Source organism: Dendrobates tinctorius, unplaced genomic scaffold (assembly GCF_039654945.1).
Source record: "Dendrobates tinctorius isolate UK_male_01 unplaced genomic scaffold, ASM3965494v1 ptg000136l, whole genome shotgun sequence".
In the NCBI taxonomy this organism is placed as follows: Eukaryota; Metazoa; Chordata; class Amphibia; order Anura; family Dendrobatidae; genus Dendrobates; species Dendrobates tinctorius.
Genome location: NW_027361804.1, coordinates 558,192 through 572,384, shown reverse-complemented (window position 1 = coordinate 572,384; position 14,193 = coordinate 558,192). Strand labels below are relative to the sequence as shown.

At 49.5% G+C, this 14,193-nt stretch overlaps 1 protein-coding gene across 5 annotated transcripts in view; it reads left to right on the top strand.

Moving 5' to 3' along the window:
* Positions 1-14,193, top strand: part of SOX5 (SRY-box transcription factor 5) — a 269,372-nt gene that overhangs the window by 173,690 nt on the left and 81,489 nt on the right. The window contains exon 1 of one of the 5 annotated variants that reach the window (XM_073544000.1): positions 8,067-8,081. The exons of 3 other annotated variants lie outside the window; for them this stretch is intronic. Coding sequence is in view for 1 of the 2 variants with exons in the window: in XM_073543999.1 (XP_073400100.1) it covers positions 8,333-8,353 (21 nt within the window). In the remaining variant the exon portion in view is untranslated. Of the gene's footprint in view, positions 1-8,066; positions 8,082-8,317; positions 8,354-14,193 lie in introns of those variants that run through there. One more of the 5 variants, XM_073543999.1, reaches the window with a different exon arrangement.

Here is a 14,193-nt window from a genome sequence, read left to right as displayed (position 1 = left end):
TCCACCACCTCATATGGCCCTTGCCACTTGGCCAAGAACTTACTTTCCACCGTCGGGATTAGCACGAGAACTCGGTCTCCCGGATTGAACTGCCTCACTCTGGCTGACCGGTTGTAGACCCTGGCCTGAGCCTCTTGTGCCTGGCGGAGATGTTCTTTAACAATGGGCATCACCTTCGCAACCCTCTGCTGCATCAGTGCCACATGCTCAATGACGCTTCTGTGGGGCGTGACTTCGGCTTCCCAGGTTTCCTTGGCTATATCTAGGAGACCTCGCGGATGCCGGCCGTACAGAAGCTCGAAGGGGGAGAACCCCGTGGAGGCCTGGGGAACTTCACGGATAGAAAACAGTAAATACGGTAAGAGACAATCCCAGTCTCTACCATCTTCCTCTATGACTTTTCTCAGCATGCTCTTCAGGGTCTTGTTAAACCTCTCAACAAGGCCATCTGACTGTGGATGGTACACTGAAGTCCTCAGCTGGGAAATTTGCAAGACTCTGCACAATTCTCTCATCACCTTGCTCATAAAAGGTGTCCCCTGGTCGGTCAGGATCTCCTTCGGCAAACCTGTCCGGGAAAACACATGGACCAGCTCACGGGCTATACTCTTCGCAGAGGAGTTTCTCAGGGGAATGGCCTCAGGATAGCGTGTGGCATAGTCCAGGATGACTAATATATACTGATGGCCCCGAGCTGATTTAACTAAGGGACCGACCAAGTCCATGGCAATTCTCTCAAATGGCACCTCAATAATGGGCAGTGGCACAAGAGGGTTCCGAAAATGAGATGTGGGGGCAGTTAACTGACATGTCGGGCAGGACCTGCAATAGTTTACTATTTCCCGGTGACACCCAGGCCAATAGAACCTCTGTACAATCCGTTCCTGGGTTTTTTCCACCCCCAGGTGTCCCCCCAAGATGTGTGAATGGGCCATGTCCAACACTTTTCGTCTATAGGGGCCTGGTACTATTAACTGCTCTGCCACCTCCTCCCTTATTTTCGTGACCCGGTACAACAATTCCCCACTCAACATAAAATGGGGAAACCTTGTGTCTGCTCCCGGCTCTTGTGCAACCCCATTAATGACGGTGACATTGTTAAAGGCTTCCCTTAGTGTGGGGTCCCTATGTTGGGCAGTCCCAAAATTCTCCCCGGCCACCCCTAACTCCGGGATGTCAGGTACAGGGGACCCTTCCTCTTCATCCCCAACAAGGACACATAAAGGGAACTCGTCTGCCTCTGGTGGTGGCGATACCTCAGTGGGGTGGATTGGTTCCCTGCTCTTGCTAGCACAGTCAGAACCCTTCCCCCACAGATCCCAAAACAGACAGAAATCCCGGCCAATAATTATGGGATGCAACAAGTCTCGAACAACGCCAACTTCATGCGACTCGGTGCCATGCGCCTTTTCAATCTTCACCCTAGCCATAGGGTAGTCCTTTGCATCGCCATGTATGCACCGAACACCAATCTTTTTACCCGGGAGTATGTTTAGAGGAAAACTGGCCCTCACAAGGGTCACCAAGCTCCCGGAGTCCAGAAGCGCCATTACTGCTCGACCGTTCACCTTCACGGGACACGCTTGTGGCCCCTTGTTAGGTAGCGAGTTCACACTGCAAGCTGGATATGCGTAGTATGAACTACGGCGTCCCATGCTGCAGTCCATCTGCTCGGTGGTCTGGGGACAACGGGCCGCTATATGTCCTGGCCCATGACACTTCCAGCAAATAACACCCGAGGGGACCTTGGGCACCGCCTCCCCCGCCCCTTTTGACCTTGGACGCACCACACCTTTTTGTGACTCCGCCCCCTGCTGGGACCCCCAATATGGAATGGGCTGCTTCCCCAAGGAACCTTCCATCCCCTGGTATCTCTCGACCAGCCCAACCAGTTCATCAGCATTTTGGGGATCACCCTGGGCAACCCAAGTCTGTAGAGGTCTTGGCAGAGAATGCACAAACCGATCCATCACAACTCGCTCTACCATCTGTGCAGGGGAAGCCGACTCTGGCTGCAGCCATTTCTGGACCAGGTGCAACAGGTCAAACATTTGGGAGCGCGGGGGTTTGTCCCGGTGATAGGCCCAGCGATGAACTCGCTGTGCCCTGGTAGTCATTGTTACCCCCAAGCGTGCGAGAATTTCCGTTTTTAATTTGGGATACTCTCTGGCATCTTGTACCGTCAGGTCAAAGTACGCCTTCTGGGGCTCCCCCGTTAGGTAAGGGGCCAGTACCTCCGCCCACCGCTCTGGCTGAAGTTTTTCCCTCTCAGCCACCCTCTCAAACACCGTCAGGAAGGCCTCCACATCATCCTCAGGGGTCATTTTTTGTAATGCGCGTCTTACCGCCTTCTCGACGTCGGTGGCATCAGCCCGACCTGGGGTTGGGGCGCTCGTACTGCCCTCCTGGATGCCGGTTGCCAGAAGCTGCATCTGCTGCCGCTGCTCCTGCTGGCTCTGCTGGAACTGCTGCCGCTGCTCCTGCTGGCTTTGCTGGATCTGCTGTAACAACAGCTTGTTGGTTTCCTGCTGCAGTGCCTGGGACTGGACCAGGTGTTTCATGAGGTCCTCCATGATTCCAGGCAATGCTTGTTGCCCTGCTGCAAACTTCACCCAGGACATGCAGCAACTGTCTCAAGTCTCTGCTGGGACCGCTGCTCGCACGTCTACCACCAATTGTGGGGATGTGACTCGCTCAGGTGCAGCGGGAGACAATCAGGAGACCGGTTCTTCCAAAGTTCATGAGGTTTATTTCTGTCATAAACCATAAAACAGCGTATCACCAAAAATAGCCTCTAGCTTAGGCAAACAAAACATAAACCTTCGTGGTTGCAGACTCAGACCGCGAGTCTCAGCACATGCTGGGAGGTGTAGTCCTCCCCACATACAGCTCCCTGCTTCAGGAGCAGGTCACATTATAAGGCTGTAGCCACACCCACGTTCCCAGCAGCGGACTGTGACCTCACCACAGGTCCTTCCAACAAAAACAATAACAATATCTGGTACGCTTTACTTCTGCCTTACATTATGGAGATAAGCCATTTATGAGACACATATCTCCCATCAATTACACGACCCTTAGCCCTGCCACAGTGTGTACAGGTATATACAGCCTGTGTGTAGGTGTGTACAGGTATATACAGCCTGTATGTAGGTGTGTACAGGTATATACAGCCTGAATGTAGGTGTGTACAGGTATATACGGCCTGTGTGTATGTAGGTGTGTACAGGTATATACAGCCTGTATGTAGGTGTGTACAGGTATATACGGCCTGTGTGTATGTAGGTGTGTACAGGTATATACAGCCTGTATGTAGGTGTGTACAGGTATATACGATGAACATAAGGATGAGTGACCTCATGGAGATCAACATCCAACACTGCGGAGACACCATCACATGTTTCTCAACGCAGTGATCTAGAGCAATGCCCCCATCCCTTATGGGAAATATGCAAAAGCATGTAAATCAACAGCCGCGGAGACACCATCACATGTTTCTCAACGCAAGCAATGACTAGCCAGGTCTTTCCCCGGGAAGGAACAACCACGGGAAGGGCAGTCTCCAATGAAGGAAACCACCTATGCCAAAACATGGTATCCATCCACAGACAGCTGTTTCGGGGTATTGCCCCTCATCAGTGTGGAGTAGGAAACTGGCTAGTAGGAGCAATGCCTAGTGAAAGGCTATGAACATAAGGATGAGTGACCTCATGGAGATCAACATCCAACACTGCGGAGACACCATCACATGTTTCTCAACGCAGTGATCTAGAGCAATGCCCCCATCCCTTATGGGAAATATGCAAAAGCATGTAAATCAACAGCCGCGGAGACACCATCACATGTTTCTCAACGCAAGCAATGACTAGCCAGGTCTTTCCCCGGGAAGGAACAACCACGGGAAGGGCAGTCTCCAATGAAGGAAACCACCTATGCCAAAACATGGTATCCATCCACAGACAGCTGTTTCGGGGTATTGCCCCTCATCAGTGTGGAGTAGGAAACTGGCTAGTAGGAGCAATGCCTAGTGAAAGGCTATGAACATAAGGATGAGTGACCTCATGGAGATCAACATCCAACACTGCGGAGACACCATCACATGTTTCTCAACGCAGTGATCTAGAGCAATGCCCCCATCCCTTATGGGAAATATGCAAAAGCATGTAAATCAACAGCCGCGGAGACACCATCACATGTTTCTCAACGCAAGCAATGACTAGCCAGGTCTTTCCCCGGGAAGGAACAACCACGGGAAGGGCAGTCTCCAATGAAGGAAACCACCTATGCCAAAACATGGTATCCATCCACAGACAGCTGTTTCGGGGTATTGCCCCTCATCAGTGTGGAGTAGGAAACTGGCTAGTAGGAGCAATGCCTAGTGAAAGGCTATGAACATAAGGATGAGTGACCTCATGGAGATCAACATCCAACACTGCGGAGACACCATCACATGTTTCTCAACGCAGTGATCTAGAGCAATGCCCCCATCCCTTATGGGAAATATGCAAAAGCATGTAAATCAACAGCCGCGGAGACACCATCACATGTTTCTCAACGCAAGCAATGACTAGCCAGGTCTTTCCCCGGGAAGGAACAACCACGGGAAGGGCAGTCTCCAATGAAGGAAACCACCTATGCCAAAACATGGTATCCATCCACAGACAGCTGTTTCGGGGTATTGCCCCTCATCAGTGTGGAGTAGGAAACTGGCTAGTAGGAGCAATGCCTAGTGAAAGGCTATGAACATAAGGATGAGTGACCTCATGGAGATCAACATCCAACACTGCGGAGACACCATCACATGTTTCTCAACGCAGTGATCTAGAGCAATGCCCCCATCCCTTATGGGAAATATGCAAAAGCATGTAAATCAACAGCCGCGGAGACACCATCACATGTTTCTCAACGCAAGCAATGACTAGCCAGGTCTTTCCCCGGGAAGGAACAACCACGGGAAGGGCAGTCTCCAATGAAGGAAACCACCTATGCCAAAACATGGTATCCATCCACAGACAGCTGTTTCGGGGTATTGCCCCTCATCAGTGTGGAGTAGGAAACTGGCTAGTAGGAGCAATGCCTAGTGAAAGGCTATGAACATAAGGATGAGTGACCTCATGGAGATCAACATCCAACACTGCGGAGACACCATCACATGTTTCTCAACGCAGTGATCTAGAGCAATGCCCCCATCCCTTATGGGAAATATGCAAAAGCATGTAAATCAACAGCCGCGGAGACACCATCACATGTTTCTCAACGCAAGCAATGACTAGCCAGGTCTTTCCCCGGGAAGGAACAACCACGGGAAGGGCAGTCTCCAATGAAGGAAACCACCTATGCCAAAACATGGTATCCATCCACAGACAGCTGTTTCGGGGTATTGCCCCTCATCAGTGTGGAGTAGGAAACTGGCTAGTAGGAGCAATGCCTAGTGAAAGGCTATGAACATAAGGATGAGTGACCTCATGGAGATCAACATCCAACACTGCGGAGACACCATCACATGTTTCTCAACGCAGTGATCTAGAGCAATGCCCCCATCCCTTATGGGAAATATGCAAAAGCATGTAAATCAACAGCCGCGGAGACACCATCACATGTTTCTCAACGCAAGCAATGACTAGCCAGGTCTTTCCCCGGGAAGGAACAACCACGGGAAGGGCAGTCTCCAATGAAGGAAACCACCTATGCCAAAACATGGTATCCATCCACAGACAGCTGTTTCGGGGTATTGCCCCTCATCAGTGTGGAGTAGGAAACTGGCTAGTAGGAGCAATGCCTAGTGAAAGGCTATGAACATAAGGATGAGTGACCTCATGGAGATCAACATCCAACACTGCGGAGACACCATCACATGTTTCTCAACGCAGTGATCTAGAGCAATGCCCCCATCCCTTATGGGAAATATGCAAAAGCATGTAAATCAACAGCCGCGGAGACACCATCACATGTTTCTCAACGCAAGCAATGACTAGCCAGGTCTTTCCCCGGGAAGGAACAACCACGGGAAGGGCAGTCTCCAATGAAGGAAACCACCTATGCCAAAACATGGTATCCATCCACAGACAGCTGTTTCGGGGTATTGCCCCTCATCAGTGTGGAGTAGGAAACTGGCTAGTAGGAGCAATGCCTAGTGAAAGGCTATGAACATAAGGATGAGTGACCTCATGGAGATCAACATCCAACAGGTATATACGGCCTGTGTGTATGTAGGTGTGTACAGGTATATACAGCCTGTATGTAGGTGTGTACAGGTATATACGGCCTGTGTGTATGTAGGTGTGTACAGGTATATACAGCCTGTATGTAGGTGTGTACAGGTATATACGGCCTGTGTGTATCTAGGTGTGTACAGGTATATACAGCTTGTGTGTAGGTGTGTACAGGTATATACAGCCTGTATGTAGGTGTGTACAGGTATATACAGCCTGTATGTAGGTGTGTACAGGTATATACAGCCTGTATGTAGGTGTGTACAGGTATATACGGCCTGTGTGTATGTAGGTGTGTACAGGTATATACAGCCTGTGTGTATGTAGGTGTGTACAGGTATATACAGCCTGTGTGTATGTAGGTGTGTACAGGTATATACAGCCTGTATGTAGGTGTGTACAGGTATATACGGCCTGTGTGTATGTAGGTGTGTGCAGGTATATACGGCCTGTGTGTATGTAGGTGTGCGCAGGTATATACGGCCTGTGTGTATGTAGGTGTGCACAGGTATATACGGCCTGTGTGTATGTAAGTGTGCGCAGGTATATAGGCCTGTGTGTAGGTGTGTACAGGTATATACGGCCTGTGTGTAGAGGTATATACAGCCTGTGTGTAGGTGTGTACAGGTATATACGGCCTGTGTGTATGTAGGTGTGTACAGGTATATACAGCCTGTATGTAGGTGTGTACAGGTATATACGGCCTGTGTGTATGTAGGTGTGTGCAGGTATATACGGCCTGTGTGTATGTAGGTGTGCACAGGTATATACGGCCTGTGTGTTTGTAGGTGTGCACAGGTATATACGGCCTGTGTGTAGGTGTGTACAGGTATATACGACCTGTGTGTAGGTGTGTACAGGTATATACGACCTGTGTGTAGGTGTGCACAGGTGTATACGGCCTTTGTGTATGTAGGTGTGCGCAGGTATATACGGCCTGTATGTAGGTGTGCACAGGTATATACGGCCTGTGTGTAGGTGTGTACAGGTATATACGACCTGTGTGTAGGTGTGTACAGGTATATACGACCTGTGTGTAGGTGTGTACAGGTATATACGGCCTGTGTGTATGTAGGTGTGCGCAGGTATATACGGCCTGTGTGTATGTAGGTGTGCACAGGTGTATACGGCCTTTGTGTATGTAGGTGTGTACAGGTATATACGGCCTGTGTGTAGGTGTGTACAGGTATATACTGCCTGTGTGTATGTAGGTGTGCACAGGTGTATACGGCCTTTGTGTATGTAGGTGTGCGCATGTGTTTATACGGCCTGTGTGTATGTAGGTGTGCGCAGGTGTATACAACCTGTGTGTATGTAGGTGTGCACAGGTATATACGGCCTGTGTGTGCTGGTATATACGGCCTGTGTGTATGTAGGTGTGTACAGGTATATACGGCCTGTGTGTATGTAGGTGTGTACAGGTATATACTGCCTGTGTGTACAGGTATATACTGTCACGGTTCCACCCCTCAGGGTGTCTGGGATGCAGTTATTTTATTATTTTTATTTCTATTGCCCCATTGGTTCCATGGTCTGTACATGAGAAGGGGTTACATACAAATTACAGATATCACTAGCAGTAAACTAACAATCACAGACTGATACAGAGGAGAGCGAGGACCCTGGCCTTCCGGGCTTACATGCTACAGGATGGTGGGGAAGGAGACAATGGTTACTGACAGCTCGGCTGTCCAGTCTGGTACAGGGGCGTGCTGAAGCTGTCAGTGTGTTGATTGACAGCTCGACTAGCCAATCAGTGACTGGGAGGCGTCTGCTGTCTCAGGTGTTCACTATCCCAGGTAATTGCCATGCCTACTTAACTGAGCCGCTGCTCCCAGATCACTGCCAGACGTACATTCATCTTGTGAGGTTTGTGCTCACTGTGCCTTGAGTTCTGTTTTCTTAATCTGTTGCCTGACGTTGGATTTCGTTCTGACCATCCTCCTGTTTAACCCCTTCAGCTCTGAGCCGTTATCCTCCCGGTACTCTGACCTTGGAACGTTACCGGACTACGCTTTTGTCTCTTCCTTCTGTTTATGACGTACCCTCCTGGCTTCTGACCTTGGACTCCTTGACCACTTCGACTCACGGCTTGGCTGTTTAGAAATGACTAGCGTCACATGTACATTCTGTATGTACAGGTATATACGGCCTGTGTGTGTACAGGTATATACGGCCTGTGTGTATGTCGGTGTGCACAGGTATATACGGCCTGTGTGTGTACAGGTATATATGGCCTGTATGTACAGGTATATACGGCCTGTGTGTATGTAGGTGTGCACAGGTGTATACGGCCTGTGTGTATGTAGGTGTGCGCAGGTATATACGGCCTGTGTGTATGTAGGTGTGCACAGGTGTATACGGCCTGTGTGTATGTAGGTGTGCGCAGGTATATACGGCCTGTGTGTATGTAGGTGTGCGCAGGTATATACGGCCTGTGTGTATGTAGGTGTGCGCAGGTATATACGGCCTGTGTGTATGTAGGTGTGCGCAGGTGTATACGGCCTGTGTGTATGTAGGTGTGCGCAGGTGTATACGGCCTGTGTGTATGTAGGTGTATACGGCCTGCGTGTATGTAGGTGTGCGCAGGTGTATACGGCCTGTGTGTATGTAGGTGTGCGCAGGTGTATACGGCCTGTGTGTATGTAGGTGTGCGCAGGTGTATACGGCCTGTGTGTATGTAGGTGTGCGCAGGTGTATACGGCCTGTGTGTATGTAGGTGTGCGCAGGTGTATACGGCCTGTGTGTATGTAGGTGTATACGGCCTGTGTGTATGTAGGTGTGCGCAGGTGTATACGGCCTGTGTGTATGTAGGTGTGCGCAGGTGTATACGGCCTGTGTGTATGTAGGTGTGCGCAGGTGTATACGGCCTGTGTGTATGTAGGTGTGCGCAGGTGTATACAGCCTGTGTGTATGTAGGTGTGCGCAGGTGTATACGGCCTGTATATACAGTTAGGTCCATATATATTTGGACAGAGACATTTTTCTAATTTTGGTTCTAGACATTGCCACAATGAATTTTAAACAAAACAATTCAGATGCAGTTGAAGTTCAGACTTTCAGCTTTCATTTGAGGGTATCCACTAGGGTGACCGGATCTCATATGGGGGGGGGGAAATGTTGGATTTTTGTCCGTCTGGACCCCACAAAACGATTCCCCTTTCCAGATATTGAGAGAGCCAAAATTTGAGCTCGATCAAACGACGTTAACCCGTGCCGCTCATCGCTCAAAGTTTGAAAAAATCCAAATTGAGGTATTTTAAGATTTAGGTATTTTGCATAGTCTGTTAGACTATAAAGAATGTGACAACAACATTGCAGAAATAGCCCTGACCAAACTTTGGAACCATTTGTGGTATTTGAATGCAGAGTTGGTGGGATTATCGTTTTTTGATCCCACCATTACAGACAATGAAAAGTTGTTAATGGCTAATAAATTGCTCAGTAGCACAGATGAACCATCAGAGCACGCTAGGGTTGTAAATCCAAAAGTTAGGAAAGAAAAATTAAGAGGTAGGAAGTAACCGACTTTAACGACCTTCTGACAAAAGATGAAGAACAAAAGCAATATGTCCTGCAAGTTGTAAGCAATTGCCGAGCATTATATTCTGACGTTTCAAAAACTACTTTAACAAAAGCTCTAGAATAGATTAGATAACTATGTAAAATTATCAACTCATGTAGGTTAGCGTGCTCTGATGGCCTGGCAGAGCATCAAAAAGGAGGAGACACAGCGTCTGGTGATGTCCAAGACTTCAGGCAGTCATTGCCAACAAAGGGTTTTCAACCAAGTACTAGAAATGAACATTTTATTTGCAATTATTTAATCTGTCCAATTACTTTTGGTCCCTTTAAAAACAGGGCGGCACATGTTAAGGAGCTGAAACTCCTAAACCCTTCATCCAATGTTAATGTGGAGACCCTCAAATGAAAGCTGAAAGTCTGAACTTCAACTGCATCTGAATTGTTTTGTTTAAAATTCATTGTGATAATGTCTAGAACCAAAATGAGAAAAATGTTGTCTGTCCAAATATATATGGACCTAACTGTAGGTGTGTACAGGTATATACAGCCTGTCTTTCTATATGGAGGTCGGTGTGGATATATATGTATGTGGGTGTGTTTATATATCTAGGGGTGTGAATACTTCCAGAACTGCAGGCCCTTGAAAATTGACACCTGGTGGATGGATTGTCGCCAAGGTTTCCTATTTATATCTTTATCATGTATGACATTAATGTTCATCAGGGTCTGACACCCACCCGGGCATCTTTGCAGAGGATGCGGACCCCCACCTGAGGCAGACTGCCCTCCCACTCCACTGTTGGGGGGTGCACTTACCCAATGTCCAGGGGCGCACAGTCCAGACGCAGACCCCTTGAGCCTTGAATGATTTCTTCCATCTATACTGCACCCCTGGGAGTTTCTGGTGCCATCCCCCACCCTGGCACCCCGCGACTTGTATGCGGGCCTGCCTGCCTTGTCCCATAGGTTGGCACTGAGACCCCCTCAGACACTCGCAGCCACCTGTGGCTGCTGCCATGTGTGTTCTCCTTCATTCCCTGCCTCGGCTGCGGAGCTTGCGTTCTAGAGATGACATTCAGAGCTGGCAGCAGTGACAGCGGGGACGGTCGGATGCCATTTATTTCAGGCTCCGAGAATATCATCTGCCTCATTCTCTCGCCCGCCCCCTCCATTTCCAGCCATTGTTGTTTCATTCTTTGCGTCTAGATTATAACAGGTGTTTCTTTCATATGTCCGAGCGGCGAGACGACGACTCCGGAACCTCCCATCCACTGAGACGCCTCCTGAACTCTCCATTGTGGGGGAAGAAATGGCGCGGTCTCCCACTGAGCCCCACACCTCCACCATCACCAATCTCACACCCGTCCTTCCATGATGTGTCCGTCTCCTGCCCCCTCCGTCTTGTATGGAAAGGTTACAATGTATCTATACCCAGGACGCTCCGGCTACTTTGTATCATTCTTTTATGGACCTGTTGGAATTGGTGCACAGTGCCAGTCTGGGGCAGATAAAGCCACAGATAACGGTGATGCCCACGTCACAGGTTGATTTTTCACATAATGTCACTTTGTAAATGTTTTGTTTCTATTTTTCTGGTACGGGCAGTCCAATGACAATCAGCAGAATTATGAGTGCAGCTCTGGGTGTAACTACCGTAAAATGCAGTGCAAGTTCTGTAGCACAACCCCATTGTGTTTTTTATTTTTTAATTAGTGGTCTCTGTTGCCATTGCAGCCTCTGTACCCCTATGCCGTGATCATGTGACCGCGCCGTTTCCCTCCTTTTTTTTTTTTTTCTTTTTTTTTTTTTTTCCTTTTTGTTGACCATAACTGATCCAAAGAGCAAAAACAATGAAGCTTCGCCCCCCGACGCCTCATTCTCTTAATTACCTTTCCCGTCCCGACCTCCGGCTGCGTTAAGCTTGACTAAGGCCCAGCGGGAATGCTGCCCACACTGGCCGGGAACAATGGCCTGTACCGCCGCTCATCGACTTCCTCCGGGGATTTACGTACCTGTTTTTGTAGGAAAGCCTAATACCGCATCCCCGTCGTACGCATTAGGCCCATCAATTGCTGAGATTTAGACCTCGCGATTGTTACTTTGTTATTTTGTTGTGTTTTTCTTTTTTTTTTTTTCTCTTTTGATGGCTTTATAATTATTAAACAAGAGCGGCCGCGGCGTGGACGGCGAACAATGGCCTCCCGTGATACGCCTTAATGTGGCTTGTCGCTAACTACTTGCTTTATTCGATTACGGAGGAAGTGGAAACATGACGGGGCTAAGTGCGGCTGTAAATGAAAGATGAAATGGAGAAATTATGTGACCGGGGCTAAAAGCTCCGATGGAAGCGCAGATTTCCATTAATGCACAAGATGTAAACCGGCGACTTAATCAAACGGACGGCAGCGAATGCGGAAAAGCATTACCTGCAGACAAACCTGTCAGGTCTCCGAGGAACGTTATATGATAAATAGGAACGCCATCACATGGCCAACATGTAGGAAGGTGACAGGCGCCATTAATGTGGGGTCACGTGATCGCAAAATGTGAACTTGGTGACACCGGTGATTTCCTGTACTACGACACAAAGCTTAAGTGTGTTTCCGTTTCCTCCGCGGTCAGTGCCCGAAATTAGATTGTGACCTACACGCTCATTGCCCGTCATTAGACTGTAAGCTCTGCGGTCAGTGCCCGTCATTAGACTGTAAGCTCTGCGGTCAGTGCCCGTCATTAGACTGTAAGCTCTGCGGTCAGTGCCCGTCATTAGACTGTGAGCTCTGCGGTCAGTGCCCGTCATTAGACTGTGAGCTCTGCGGTCAGTGCCCGTCATTAGACTGTGAGCTCTGCGGTCAGTGCCCGTCATTAGACTGTGAGCTCTGCGGTCAGTGCCCGTCATTGGACTGTGAGCTCTGCGGTCAGTGCCCGTCATTGGACTGTGAGCTCTGCGGTCAGTGCCCGTCATTGGACTGTGAGCTCTGCGGTCAGTGCCCGTCATTGGACTGTGAGCTCTGCGGTCAGTGCCCGTCATTGGACTGTGAGCTCTGCGGTCAGTGCCCGTCATTGGACTGTGAGCCCTGCGGTCAGTGCCCGTCATTGGACTGTGAGCCCTGCGGTCAGTGCCCGTCATTGGACTGTGAGCCCTGCGGTCAGTGCCCGTCATTGGACTGTGAGCCCTGCGGTCAGTGCCCGTCATTGGACTGTGAGCCCTGCGGTCAGTGCCCGTCATTGGACTGTGAGCCCTGCGGTCAGTGCCCGTCATTGGACTGTGAGCCCTGCGGTCAGTGCCCGTCATTGGACTGTGAGCCCTGCGGTCAGTGCCCGTCATTGGACTGTGAGCCCTGCGGCCTACTTTCTGTAACTACAGACTCGCCATCGTTACTTTGCACCCGGTTTCGGCAGACCTGTCGTTTTGCTGACGGCTGAATGCGGAGGTTGTCGCCACTTCTTCTTAATGAGACACCTATTCGCTCCGGAGCCGGGAGATTTTATTTTTGTCTGCGTGGCACTTTTATTCCGGGCACATTGTCTTTTGCGTCGTCGTTCGCTCCTTTTAACCCACTCACACTTTCACCTTCCCGGTGTCGTCAGTTCGCCGTCCTTTCACCATCCTGCAGCAATTACACGGACTCACAACTCCCACTTGTCTCCCTGGATGACAGGGAAGTTACCTCTCGGCTGCCATCACCTCTGCTGCCCGCCGGGGGTCTCGGAAGATTTCGCCGCTGACGGGCAGATTGTAGCCCTTTAGACATCTTGTTTGTAAACAGGATGGAAATTACCATATTTCTAATTACACGACTGCCCGCGACCTGGCGCCTTTGTCATCGGCGCCACATTGCGTTTCACCATTAAAGTTTTCAAGGGGAAAAAAAGGTTTAAATCAGAAGGGATAAAAATATGGATTCTAGGGAAGGAGTCCCAAAACGAGGCAAAAAATTTGACCGAGACAATTGTGAGACATTTCCAGAAAGTCACGTCGCTAATGCTTTCCGTAATGTGTGACCGCAACAGTCATGAGACGTTTCCAGTCGCACAACAAGCCAATTGTACAGGGATCACGTGTGGCTCCAACACCGGAGAGAACATTTTACAGTGTTGGAATAAGTCTCCACGCTGAAGACCTAAATGGGAATCCTTCGTGCTTGGGGTGATGGTGGGACATTATTCTGTGTCCATCCGGCTGGCGATCCCTATGGAGACTTCGTGTGGTCATAGATGTGAGACGTTTCTGGGTATGGGGGCACAAGGTGACCTCCATAGAACTAGCGGGAATCCTAGGAGACTGCGACCATCTTGAGACATTTCGAAATGTCTGAGCAGCGGACCCCTTAATAAAGCAAGAACAGCGACAGAAAATGCTGAAAATTTCTGACTGTGAATCCTTCACCGGTCATATTCATGTGATCCTGCACCATTAATTGGGGGTCTCCGTCCCGGAAACGCCATTAAACAGCGC